Below are 13373 nucleotides of genomic sequence, written 5' to 3'. Positions count from 1 at the left end.
ATGATTTTTAAAGAATGGGGGTAGATTTGCTAAAGGATAGTTAACATTAGCATGTACATTATGGTTACATAGTAATACCAGAGAGTTTATTTACTTAGTTGTTGACTTCCACATAAGATATGTTAGGGATTCATACTTTAAAAAAAAATAAAGGTCATCTGGGGGGTAAGGCATTTTCAGATTTCGTGATTCCCAAGCTGTAATCGTAAAAGAAATCTTCAAGAGAGGACTAATCTGTGAGCTTGTTTAATTTGGTTTTGCCAGTGACATTTTCATTAGCAGAAATGGTAAAATTTCATGAAAAAGTTTAAACTGTTAATATTAACTGAAACACAGTTGCCTTATAGAAACTTGCTTTGTGCCATGAATGCATATAGTGTACAGATTCTGTATTGAAAGTTTGTATGTAAATTATAGTTATTTCATTGACTCCAAAACATGATAAAAGCAAAGTCCAATCTTTTGTTTAAGGCGAAGTTGGTATGTCAGCATGGACTCTGTGTGGGCAGCAGTGCCATCACCACTCTGGGAGACCCAGCGAAAGGTACGGTCTATAAGGAAGGAGAATTTCTTTTACAAGGTGAAGTGGAATTTAGTTAGTTACATAAGAGTCTGTATTAAAAGCTAGTTTCATTGATGATAAATAATCTTTGGAATCAGAACTTTAGATATATACATGAGCTTTGAATCTAAGAACTTAAGGCTTTCTAATAGAGTTCTCTCTTTTAAAAGATGATTGGACTAGAAGATATCTTTCAGTGCCAAGAGGTCAGTGCTATCATCTGGGGCTAAGGAGGCTTTCCTCCTAACTATCTTTATGGCAGTAGGAATAGAGAATAGATGGTACTGACCAAAGATGGCAACTGTGGGATATGAGGAGTAGAGAAAGGAAATAGTCAAATATAAAGTGTTAAATTTACACTGCATTGATATCATCAATAGAGGAGAGATTTTAGATAGGCTGATGAGTTACAGGAGAAAGGTAGTCTTATCATTAAGAATGTGCTTTAGCCCTCATTTCTTTAAGCCTCACTTTCTTCATCTGTAAATAAATAAAACTATCTTCTAGATTTGTTGTGAGGATTATGAGACTATGAAAAATGCTTAGCATGGAGCTTACACCTAGTAAGCTCGCAGTAAATGAACATTTATTCCAGTAAGCTGTTTGAGAAACAGTAGGTCATCATAAGTGTTCTAGAAGCTATCCTGCTGATGGCGAAAACAGTTGGAAGAGGGATGAGGACTAGAGGTTGGGGCTCAAGGTGGCAGAGTGTGCATGTTAGTTGAAGCCAAAGATATTGTTACATGGGGCAGCGCAGATGGTGACGAACGGAACTTTTTTTTAGATGGTATGGGACCAAGGGATGGGGACATGGGGCAAGGACAGGAAGAGGAAGAGCTGAGAGCAGTCCAGTGAATGAAGAATCTGGAGGTGGAGTCTCACAAGAAACAGAAGGTGTCCGGAGGGGTGTTAGCAGTGTCAGATGCTGTAGAAGTTGGAGATCAGGGGTGAGAAAGACTATGGGGCTTCATGGCTAGGTTCTTGCTGGCCCTTTGTAATAACAGCTTTATTGAGATAAAATTCACCGTACAATTCACCCATTTGAAGTATACAGTTCAGTGTTTTTTTTAGTGCATTCGGAGTTGTGCAACAGTCAGCACGGTCAGTTTTAGACCGTTTTCATCAGTTACCTCCCCTCTCACCAGCCTTGGTAACCACTGCTTTCCTTTTTACACCTGTGGATTGACCTATTCCAGACATTCCATATAAATGGAATCATATCTGACCTTTTATGAGTAACTGTTTTTTTACTTAGTGTTTTTGAGATTCTCTATGTTGTTGCATGTACTTGATTCACTTTTTGACTGAATAATATTCCATTGTACCACTTTTTCTTTATCCATTCAGCAGTTGGTAGACACTTCATTTCTACTTTTTAGCTATTATTAAAAAAAGCTAGTATGTATATTCTTGTACATATGGTCTTTATGTGGACAAGTATTTTCATTTTTGCTGGGTTATACCTAGGAGTGGAATTGCTGGCTTGTATGGTAACTCTGTGTGTAGGAAATGTTTTTAAACTTCTATTCAGCTCTCCTAAAGGACATGAAAGAGGATAAGTTCACAACTCAAATAACAGTTTACGTGAAACCTTTTTTTCTTTTCCCTTATTCTTCCTTAACACCTCCTTCTTTTCATTATGAAAAATGCTAATGTAGAAAAAAGTAGCATGGCATGATATACCCATCACCTACATTTACCAGATAATGTTTTGCATTAATTCTCTTCATTTGTCTAAAAATATTTTTTTTTTCCTGAAAAATGTGGAAGTAAGTTACAAGCAAATGCCTCAGCTTATACCTCTAAAAATCAAGGCCATTTTTCTATGTGAGAGTTGCATGAGTTTATTGTTGATGTTTTGAGAGCCTGGTTTCAGTAGGAGGTGGAGTAGAGGCTGCATTGTTCCTACAAATACACATTTTTCTTCTTCACATGCTGGGGGTGATGATAAGAAAGCACTACTGGATATGTATGTTTATAGTTTTTGGCTCAAGTAAAATAATGAAATATATGAAAGTAAGCCTTTATATTACTATAGTATATTACAGTTTTAAAGGTTTATGGATCTTTTTAAATCTTCCTGAAAACCTGTGATTTCTGACCCACACCCATCCTCTCACTACTCAGTCATGTGCTTAGGAGTAGTAGTAAGTGAAGAACTTGGAACTGGAATCCAGTCTTCTGACAACATGTCTGTAACTCGGTTCATTCTATCTGTGTTCTCACCGCTGTCTTTTCTATTTCACAAGCAATGCCTCAGTTCAGGAATATCCCTGAAATGGGTTCTTTCCTCTGTTTTCTCACTGCTGCTTCTGTGTAGGGATCATCCTCTCCTGCCTCAACGTACAGGAGTCTCTCCCTGCTTGAGACTCAACTTCTCTTTTAAGCAGCAATGGTCTGTAATGAGGCTGCAGTGGTGAACAAAAAATATCTAACCTCTGCTGACTAGAATTCACAGTCCAGTAGAGCATGCTGCTTAAAGACAGGGATCTTGTTCTGTTTCCCTTTGTATCACTGCTGCCTGGCACAGACCTGCTGTGTAGTAAACCTCAGCACACATTCTTAAATAAGAACATTTACTGAGATTTTCTGGAAAAAATAACTTGAGAATCAGATTACCACAGGCCTTTTCACTGAAAGATTGCATGGAGAATAAAACAGACTTTTCCAAAATTGTAATGCATTCATCCCTTTTCAGTTACTGTACCCAAATAGAAAATTGGTTGTCAAACTGATATATTTTATCTTAGCTCTGATGTTTCCATACCTGTAGAATATCTCAAATAGATTTTAAAAGGTAAGCATTTTCAAAATAGTTTTTTAAAGTTACCTTTTATTTGTCCCTTGTGTCATCTTGTTCAGTTTAAGTAACCCATGTGTAAACAGTCTTTTTAAAGTGTAAATTAATCTATTTTTATACTTTTATAGGTGTGTACATTTCCAAATACTCAGACTATCTTCACGCAAGACCTTGGTATCATGGGAAGTCTGGTTATGTTGTAATTTTTAATCTAATTAAGGTAAAGCCTAAATTTGCTTCTGTGTAATTTTTTTTTTAATGAAAGTTTGTCAGTCTGTGATCATGTTTTTTGCAGATCATTTGCTAAACATAGTCCTTGCCAAAGACAGTTATGGAGAAGGCAATGGCACACCACTCCAGTACTCTTGCCTGGAAAATCCCATGGACGGAGGAGCCTGGAAGGCTGCAGTCCATGGGGTCACTGAGGGTCGGGCACGACTGAGCGACTTCACTTTCACTTTTCACTTTCCTGCATTGGAGAAGGAAATGACAACCCACTCCAGTGTTCTTGCCTGGAGAATCCCAGGGAGGGGGCAGCCTGGTGGGCTGCCATCTATGGGGTCGCACAGAGTCGGACACAACTGACGTGACTTAGCAGCCAAAGACAGCTGTTCAGAATCAGAAAAAATAACTGCTCCCTTTGCTTTCCTTTAAGGACAAAGCTTTTTTTTACTCTCTTAATAGAAAATCTGTGAATTTTTTTTCTTAAAGCTTCAAAATAATACAGCTCTAAGAGATGAATTTAGAAAGCAGCATTCTGGTTTAAATTGTCAAAATGAGAAATCTTTATGCATTTTTGTATCCCTAAAACATTGAGATCTTGTTCATAGCTTCATGTGATACCTATAACTAATAATCTCAGAAATTTTTTAGTTCCCTTAAATAATGCAGTATAAGTGAATCACACAATTAGAATTTTCACTCAAATAGTAGGAAAACTAATTTTAGAGGTCGGGGGATTTTTTGAGGACATATTCTGTGGTCTTGTTTTGTTTGTGCTTTTGTTTTAGCATTCCTACTAAGTTCTTCGGTTATAAACCTAACACTACTGATTTTTTAAGAGTGTGAATTCTCCATATTCCAAAATTTGTCCCCAAGAACTGAAGGGAAGGTAGCATTTATTGGCTCCCAGCCGCTGCTTCCCCCTTTAATGTTTCCCCCTCCTGCTCTGTGATAAGTACTGCAGTTCTGCTGCAGCCCACATGCCTGTCAGCTCAGATATCAAGTTTTTATGTCAGATTGTGCCTCGCCATTGGTTTCATGCCCCTACCCTGTCTGGCGGACCCTGCTGTTTAGTTTTGAGTTTCTGGCTATGTCCTCTCAGTCCTCCTTACTTCACTGGTCAGAAGCCAGCCCTGCCCAGTTTGATGGGGAGACGATGCAGGTTCTGACTGCTCACTGGAGCACCGCTCATGTGATTAGTCTTCTGAGGATTGTCGTTGGTGGTCCAAGTGCTGAAGAGGAGGGACCTTAACAGCAAGCATATATATATATTTAAATAGTGCATCTAGTAAACATAAAAATAAAAGTTGCATATTATTTTGTACCTCATTTTGGTACCTATTTTGTGTATTTTCATTTTTTTCATGTTATGTCATTGTGTTATTCAAGATAGCTTTTAAAATCATTGTATGACCTTTTATTGCATGATAAACTAACTCAACAGTTCTCTTTTTCCTTTTTCTGGGAGATAGGTACCCCTTGATGAAGAGATTCCATAGTGAAAAATACTGTCAGCTGTTGAGTAATCAGGGCTATTGGCCTGTGAAGTGCTTTACTGGGCTTTTGTTCCTTGCTGGTTTACTGGGTGCTGCTGGAAAGGAGTATCTTGGTCTCTAATTTACAGTTTACAGAGAAGGCAATAGCACCCCACTCCAGTAGTCTTGCCTGGAAAAATCCCATGGATGGAGGAGCCTGGTGGGCTGCAGTCCATGGGGTCATGAAGAGTCGGACACGACTAAACGACTTCACTTTCACTTTTCATTTGCATGCATCAGAGAAGGAAATGGCAACCCACTCCAGTGTTTTTGCCTGAAAAAATCCCAGGGACGGGGGACCCTGGTGTGCTGCTGTCTATGGGGTCGCACAGAGTCAGACACGATTGAAGTGACTTAGCAGCAGCAGCAGCAATTTACAGTTTATTAATTTAATACTTCAGTTTGGGACTCATCTTTTGACATTTTAGTTTTTTTCATCTTTTATGATATAGTCTGAATATATTCAGTATATATATTCAATATATATTGAATAGCGAGTCTGTTTGGTGGACTATGTAATTTCTCTTTTAAAGAAATAAAGTTAAGTTAAAGTGTTAGTCAATTGTGTCCAACTCTTTGCGACCCCATGGACTATAACCCACCAGGCTCCTCCGTCCATGGAATTTCCCAGGCAAGAATACGGGAGTGGGTTGCCATTTCCTTCTCTAGTTGAAAGGAATGGTTCTCCTAAATTGGGCTAATTCATGTACTCCTTTAATACTATGAAAAAAGCTGTGGATGTTTGCCTAAGAAAGATACCAAATTATATCAGAGTTTGTGAAAAAACAAAAAACTTGAAGGGCTAAATACAAATGTAATGGGGTTTATGGAAAATTAAAACTATTGTTGGTCTTAAGATAATTTTTTAAGAGCCATAGTTCTTAACACAGTATACTGTTAGTCAAAACACATCCCCATCTTTATTTAGACTATTTTAAAATAAATCCTAGAGTAAAATTATTCCTATTTGAAGATATTTGATTAGTCTTAATATTTTCATTCTAGGGAAAAGTCAAGTTTGTGTCTGAGAATTATACAGCTAACTATACTAGCCCATCTTCTGGCTATGATTGCCATGTGGCTGCAAATACTAACAAGATTTCTCACAAGACAAGTCATTTTCGCACCTTTGAACTGAGTCAGGTATAGTCACCTGGGAAAAAATCATTTGCAAGATACTTTTCTGAATCTAATGAGTTAAATTTGGAGGTTGGGTAGGGTTGAAGTAAACTTGATACATGAGAAATTCTGTAGTGCTATCCTCATAATACTTCTCTTCTTTCAGTATTACCTCTATGAACTTTCAGGCAGCACTGTTACTGAGCGACCCAGACAGATCTGTCCTTACCTGATTGTAGCTTTTCAGTACAGGGAACCTAAAAAGATGGCAGCACCAGCCCATGATCATAAAAGCATGTAAGTAATTATGTGCATACTTTGTTTTACTGGATTTGTTTTCTTTGCTCTTATAAAAATGCTTCTTTTTCCCCCCCAGACTTGAACTCAGAGAAAATGGTAAGAAATTATTTAATTTTTTTTTTAGTTTTTTCTTTAAGTAAATGTTTTGTTCAAAAATAAAATAATCAGTTTCTTTCTTAACCTCATTTCTTACAGTTCTCATCTCTCCATGGAAAGGGAAATTAATTATACAAGGCTGTCTGCTGTGTGATATAACTCTTTGGTCTTCCTATGGTACAGCAGTTCCAAAACAACTGTAAGTGTTGAATTAATGCCCTTTACTAATGCTTCTCTAAGTTTTCAGTTCTCATTTTGAGGTCCTGCTTGTTGGCACTGGTATGAAATATACCAGCTATACTTGGTTTTAGGTTATTCTTCAGGAGATGTATAGAGTACAGGGCCATGACACAAGAGACCTAAATTCAAATTTAAATCTGACCTTTGCTTTGGAATAAGTTAGTTTTATTGTTGCTCAGTTGCTAAGCTGTGTCTGACTCTGTAACCCCATGGACTGTAGCAAGCCAGGCTTCCCTGTCCTTCACTATCTCCTGGAATTTGCTCAAACTCAAGTCCATTGAGTCAGTGATTCCATCCAACCATCTCATCCTCTATCGTCCCCTTCTCCTCCTGCCCTCAATCTTTCCCAGCATCAGGGTCTTTTCCAATGAGTTGGCTCTTTATATCAGGTGGCCACAGTATTGGAGCTTCAGCATCAGTCCTTCCATTGAATATTCAGGGTTGATTTCCTTGAGGATTGACTGGTTTGATCTCCTTGCTATCCAAGGAAGTCTCAAGAGTCTTCTCCAACACCGTAGTTGAAAAGCTTCAGTTCTTTGGTGCTCAGCCTTCATTACGGTCCAGCTCTCACGTCTATACATGACTGCTAAAAAAAACATAGCTTTGGCTATATGGACCTTTGTTGGCAAAGTGAAGTCCCTACTTTTTAGTTTTATAAACTTTGATAAATCACTTTTAAATTTTTAGTATCTTAATCCATTTGTGGAAAAATAAACTCTCAGGCTAAATTAATTTACTTAATGCTAGAAGTTTGACTTTCTGTGAGAAACAAATTGTACTTGCCTAGATAACAGATACAGATTATAGCCGCTTAATTCTATTATAGTTTTTATTAAGATATGCAGAATCTAATTTTCACATGATTTTCCTAAGGTAGTATTAGAGGAGCTGTTACATGTATTTATATGATAATGAATTACAGTATTTTTTTCCTGGGTATCTTGTGAAACTTTTTTGTTTAATCTATTTAGTTTGCCCCCAAACCCCTTGAAAGTTAGATATGCTTTAACTGAAATAGAAAGTGAAAGGTAGTGTTCTATTAGAAATAATTTTCTTTTCATTGGCTCTTTTTAAAAGTTTTATGTTTGTTTGTTTATTTAGATTGCATGAGCCTTCATTGCTTTGTGCAACTTTCTCTAGTTATGGTGAGCAGGGGGCTACTCTCTAGTTGCAGTACTGGGACATCTCATAGTGGTGGCTTCTCTTGTTGAGGAGCACAGGCTTTAGGAGTGCAGGCTTCAGGAGCTGCAGCACACAGGCTCAGTAGTTGTACAGAGTACAACTAGTAAGTGTAGAAGCCACTCCAGTGTTCTTGCCTGGAGAATCCCAAGGACGGGGGAGCCTAGTAGGCTGCTGTCTATAGGGTTGCACAGAGTCGGACACGACAAGCGAGTTAGCAGCAGCAGCAGTAAGTGTAGAAAGAGTGATGAAATTAGGAAATCACATTTTGGCAACATCATAATGATCAATGGAGGCTTGATAAAGTAGGTGGAAGTTTGATGGAATTTACATATTTCACAAAGGAAAAAACGCAGACCTTATAATAGAAGAAGCTGCACATAGCATTTTAACTCAGTTCAGTTCAGTTCAGTTGCTCGGCCGTGTCCGACTCTTTGCGACCCCATGAACTACAGCACGCCAGGCCGCCCTGTCCATCACCAACTCCAGGAGTCTACTCAAACTCATGTGCATCAAGTCGGTGATGCCATCCAGCCATCTCATCCTCTGTCGTCCCCTTCTCCTCCTGCCCCCAATCCCTCCCAGCATCAGGGTGTTTTCCACTGAGTCAGCTATTCGCATGAGGTGGCCAAAGTATTGGAGTTTCAGCTTTAGCATCAGTCCTTCCAATGAACACCCAGGACTGATCTCCTTTAGGATGGACTGGTTGGATCACCTTGCAGTCCAAGGGACTCTCAAGAGTCTTCTCCAACACCACAGTTCAAAAGCATCAATTCTTCAGCACTGAGCTTTTTTCACAGTCCAACTCTCACGTCTATACATGACCACTGGAAAAACCATAGCCTTGACTAGATGGACCTTTGTTGGCAAAGTAATATCTCTGTTTTTTAATATGCTATCTAGGTTGGTCATAACTTTCCTTCCAAGGAGTAAGCGTCTTTTAATTTCATGGCTGCAATCACCATCTGCAGTGATTTTGGAGCCCCAAAAAATAAAGTCTGACACTGTTTCCACTGTTTCCCCATCTATTTCCCATGAAGTGATGGGACCAGATGCCCTGATCTTAGTGTTCTGAATGTTGAGCTTTAAGCCAACTTTTCACTCTCCTCTTTCACTTTCATCAAGAGGCTTTTTAGTTCCTCTTCACTTTCTGCCATAAGGGTGGTGTCATCTGCATATCTGAGGTTACTGATATTTCTCCAGGCAATCTTGATTCCAGCCTGTGCTTCTTCCAGCCCAGCTTTTCTCATGATGTACTCTGCATATAAGCTAAATAAGGAGGGTGACAATATACAGCCTTGACATACTCCTTTTCCTATTTGGAACCAGTCTGTTGTTCCATGTCCTGTTCTAACTGTTGCTTCCTGACCTGCATACAGGTTTCTCAAGAGGCAGGTCAGGTGGTCTGTATTCCCATCTCTTCCAGAATTTTCCAGTTTATTGTGATCCACACAGTTAAAGGCTTTGGCATAGTCAATAAAGCAGAAATAGATGTTTTTCTGAAACTCTCTTGCTTTTTCGATGATCCAGCGGATGCTGGCAATTTGATCTCTGGTTCCTCTGCCTTTTCTAAAACCAGCTTGAACATCTGGAAGTTCACGGTTCACGTATTGCTAAAGCCTGGCTTGGAGAATTTTGAGCATTACTTTACTAGCGTGTGAGATGAGTGCAATTGTGTGGTAGTTTGAGCATTCTTTGGCATTGCCTTTCTTTGGGATTGGAATGAAAACTGACCTTTTCTAGTCCTGTGACCACTGCTGAGTTTTCCAAATCTGCTGGCATATTGAGTGCAGCACTTTCACAGCATCATCTTTCAGGATTTGAAATAGCTCAACTGGAATTCCATCACCTTCACTCGCTTTGTTCTAGTGATGCTTCCTAAGGCCCACTTGACTTTACATTCCAGGATGTCTGGCTCTAGGTGAGTGATCACACCATCATGATTATCTGGGTCGTGAGAATCTTTTTTGTACTGTTCTTCTGTGTATTCTTGCCACCTTTTCTTAATATCTTCTGCTTCTGTTAGGTCCATACCATTTCTGTCCTTTAATGTGCCCATCTTTGCATGAAATGTTCCCGTGATATCTCTAATTTTCTTGAAGAGATCTCTAGTCTTTCCCATTCTATTGTTTTCCTCTGTTTCTTTGCATTGATCACTAAGGAAGGCTTTCTTATCTCTCCTTGCTATTCTTTGGAACTCTGCATTCAAGTGGGAATATCTTTCCTTTTCTCCTTTGCTTTTCACTTCTCTTCTTTTTACACCTATTTGTAAGGCCTCCTCAGACAGCCATTTTGCTTTTTTGCATTTGTTTTCCATAGGGATGGTCTTGATCCCTGTCTCCTGTACAATGTCACGAACCTCCGTCCATAGTTCATCAGGCACTGTATCAGATCTAGTCCCTTAAATCTATTTCTCACTTCCACTGTATAATCATAAGGGACTTGATTTAGGTCATACCTGAATGGTCTAGTGGTTTTCCCCACTTTCTTCAATTTAAGTCTGAATTTGGCAATAAGGAGTTCATGATCTGAGCCACAGTCAGCTCCCAGTCTTGTTTTTGCTGACTGTAAAGAGCTTCTCCATCTTTGGCTGCAAAGAATATAATCAATCTGATTTCGGTGTTGACCATCTGGTGATGTCCACGTGTATTCTCTTGTGTTGTTGGAAGAGGGTGTTTGCTATGACCATTGCGTTCTCTTGGCAAAACTCTTATTAGCCTTTGCCCTGTTTCATTCCGTACTCCAAGGCCAAATTTGCCTGTTACTCCAGGTGTTTCTTGACTTCCTACTTTTGCATTCCAGTCCCCTATGATGAAAAGGACATCTGTTTTTTGCATGTTAGTTCTAAAAGGTCTTGTAGGTTTTCATAGAGCCATTCAACTTCAGCTTCTTCAGCATTACTGGTTGGAGCATAAGCTTGGATTACCGTGATATTGAATGGTTTGCCTTGGAAATGAACAGAGATCATTCTGTTTTTCAGATTGCATCCAAGTACTGCATTTCGGACTCTCTTGTTGACTATGATGGCTACTGCATTTCTTCTAAGGGATTCTTGCCCACAGTAGTAGATATAATGGTCATCTGAGTTAAATTCACCCATTCCAGTCCATTTTAGTTCACTGATTCCTAGAATGTCGACGTTCACTCTTGCCATCTCTTGTTTGACCACTTCCAATTTGCCTTGATTCATGGACCTAACATTCCAGGTTCCTATGCAATATTGCTCTTTACAGCATCAGACTTTGCTTCTATCACCAGTCACATCCACAACTGGGTATTGTTTTTGCTTTGGCTCCATCCCTTCACTCTTTCTGGAGTTATTTCTCCACTGATCTCCAGTAGCATATTGGGCACCTACTGACCTGGGGAGTTCCTCTTTCAGTATCCTACCATTTTGCCTTTTCATACTGTTCATGGGGTTCTCAAGGCAAGAATACTGAAGTGGTTTGCCATTCCCTTCTCCAGTGGACCACATTCTGTCAGACCTTTCCACCAAGACCCGTCCGTCTTGGGTGGCCCCACAGGGCATGGCTTAGTTTCATTGAGTTAGGCTGTGGTCTGTGTGATCAGATTGGCTAGTTTTCTGTGATTATGGTTTGAGTGTGTCTGCCCTCTGATGCCCTCTTGCAACACCTACCATCTTACTTGGGTTTCTCTTACCTTGGACGTGGGGTATCTACTCAGGGCTGCCCCTCCTGACCTTGAACGTGGAGTAGCTCCTCTCGGCCCTCCTGCACCTGCGCAGCCACCGCTCCTTGGACGTGGGGTTGCTCCTCTCGGCTGCCGCCCCTGACCTCGGGCACATTTTAAGTCAGTGGATAAGGTAACATCACCAGGAAAGAAATAAACATCAGGAGCTTCCTGACATGACGCACAGAGAATGACACGATGCACAGAGAATAACACGATATCATGTCTGTGGTGTTCCTGCCAGTCTTTAATCAGGAGGAAACATCAGACATGCCCAGATTGAGGGACAGTCTGCAAAGTAAATGGCCTGTATTATTCAGAAATATCAAGGTCAGTGAAGATGAAGACTGTTGCAGGTTGAAGGAGATGAGAGAGACATAAGTGTCATGTGTCATGCTGGATTGAATTCTGAACCAGAAAAAAGCAGTGCCTTCTCTTGTTACCAGGTACCTTAGTGAGTGCTGTAGATTAAAGAACTGTACTGTGTCATTGATGTCTTGAGTTTGCTAATTGTTTTGTGGTTATATCAGTTCAGTCAGTTCAATTCGCTCAGTCGTGTCTGACTCTTCACGACTCCATGGACTACAGCACGCAAGGCTTCCCTGTCCATCACCAACTCCCAGAGCTGGTCCATTGAGTCGGTGATGCCACCCAACCATCTCATCCTCTGTTGTCCCCTTCTCCCTCCGCCTTCAGTCTTTCCCAGCATCAAGGTCTTTCCCAGTAAATAAGTTCTTCGCATCAGGTGGCCAAAATATTGGAGCTTCAGCTTCAGTCCTTCCTTTAGGATGGACTAGTTGGATCTCTGCAGTCCAAGGGATTCCCAACAGTCTTCTCCAGCACCATAATTCAAAAGCATCAATTTTCGGTGGTGCTCAGCTTTCTTTATAGTCCAACTCTCACATCCATACATGACTACTGGAAAAACCATACTTGATGGACCTTTGTTGGCTAAGTAATATCTCTGCTTTTTAATATGTTGTCTAGGTTGGTCATAGCTTTTCTTCCAAGGAGCAAGCATCTTTTAATTTCATGGCTGCAGTCAACATCTGCAGTGATTTTGGAGCCCCAAAAAATAAAGTCTGACATTGTTTCCCCATCTATTTGCCATGAAGTGATGGGACCAGATTCCATGATCTTAGTTTTCTGAATGTTAAGTTTTAAGACAACTTTTTCACTCTCCTTTCTACTTTCTACTTTATACTTTCATCAAGAGGCTCTTTAGCTCTTCTTTGCTTTCTGCCATAAGGGTGGTGTCATCTGTGTATCTGAGGTTATTGATAATTCTCCTGGCAATCTTGATTTCAGCTTGGGATTCATTCAGCCTGGCATTTTGCATGATGAACACTGCATATAAGTTAAATAAGCAGGGTGACAATATACAGCCTTGACATACTCCTTTCCCAATTTGGAACCAGTCTATTGTTCCTTGTCCAGTTCTAACTGTTGCTTCTTGACCTGCATACAGATTTCTCAGGAGGCAGGTAAGGTGGTCTGGTATTCCCAGCTCTTTAAGAATTTTCCACAGTTTGTTGTGTTCCACACAGTCAAAGGCTTTGGAGTAGTCGATAAAGCAGAAATAGATGTTTTTTCTGAAACTTTCTTGCTTTTCGATGATGCAATGGATGTT

General features: G+C 39.9%; 1 protein-coding gene across 7 annotated transcripts in view; it reads left to right on the top strand.

Annotated features, from left to right (window-relative positions):
* Positions 1 to 13373, top strand: part of TASOR2 (transcription activation suppressor family member 2) — a 66602-nt gene that overhangs the window by 26389 nt on the left and 26840 nt on the right. For all 7 annotated transcript variants that reach the window (XM_055544147.1, XM_055544146.1, XM_055544149.1 and 4 more), the window contains 6 exons: positions 472 to 544; positions 3491 to 3582; positions 6125 to 6262; positions 6405 to 6535; positions 6615 to 6634; positions 6734 to 6833. In XM_055544147.1, the coding sequence (XP_055400122.1) occupies positions 472 to 544; positions 3491 to 3582; positions 6125 to 6262; positions 6405 to 6535; positions 6615 to 6634; positions 6734 to 6833 (554 nt within the window). The remainder of the gene's footprint in view (positions 1 to 471; positions 545 to 3490; positions 3583 to 6124; positions 6263 to 6404; positions 6536 to 6614; positions 6635 to 6733; positions 6834 to 13373) is intronic.

The sequence above is a fragment of the Bubalus kerabau genome, chromosome 13 (genome assembly GCF_029407905.1).
Source record: "Bubalus kerabau isolate K-KA32 ecotype Philippines breed swamp buffalo chromosome 13, PCC_UOA_SB_1v2, whole genome shotgun sequence".
NCBI lineage: Eukaryota > Metazoa > Chordata > Mammalia > Artiodactyla > Bovidae > Bubalus > Bubalus kerabau.
Note: the sequence above shows the minus strand (reverse complement) of the source record. Positions and strands in the feature narration are given on the sequence as shown.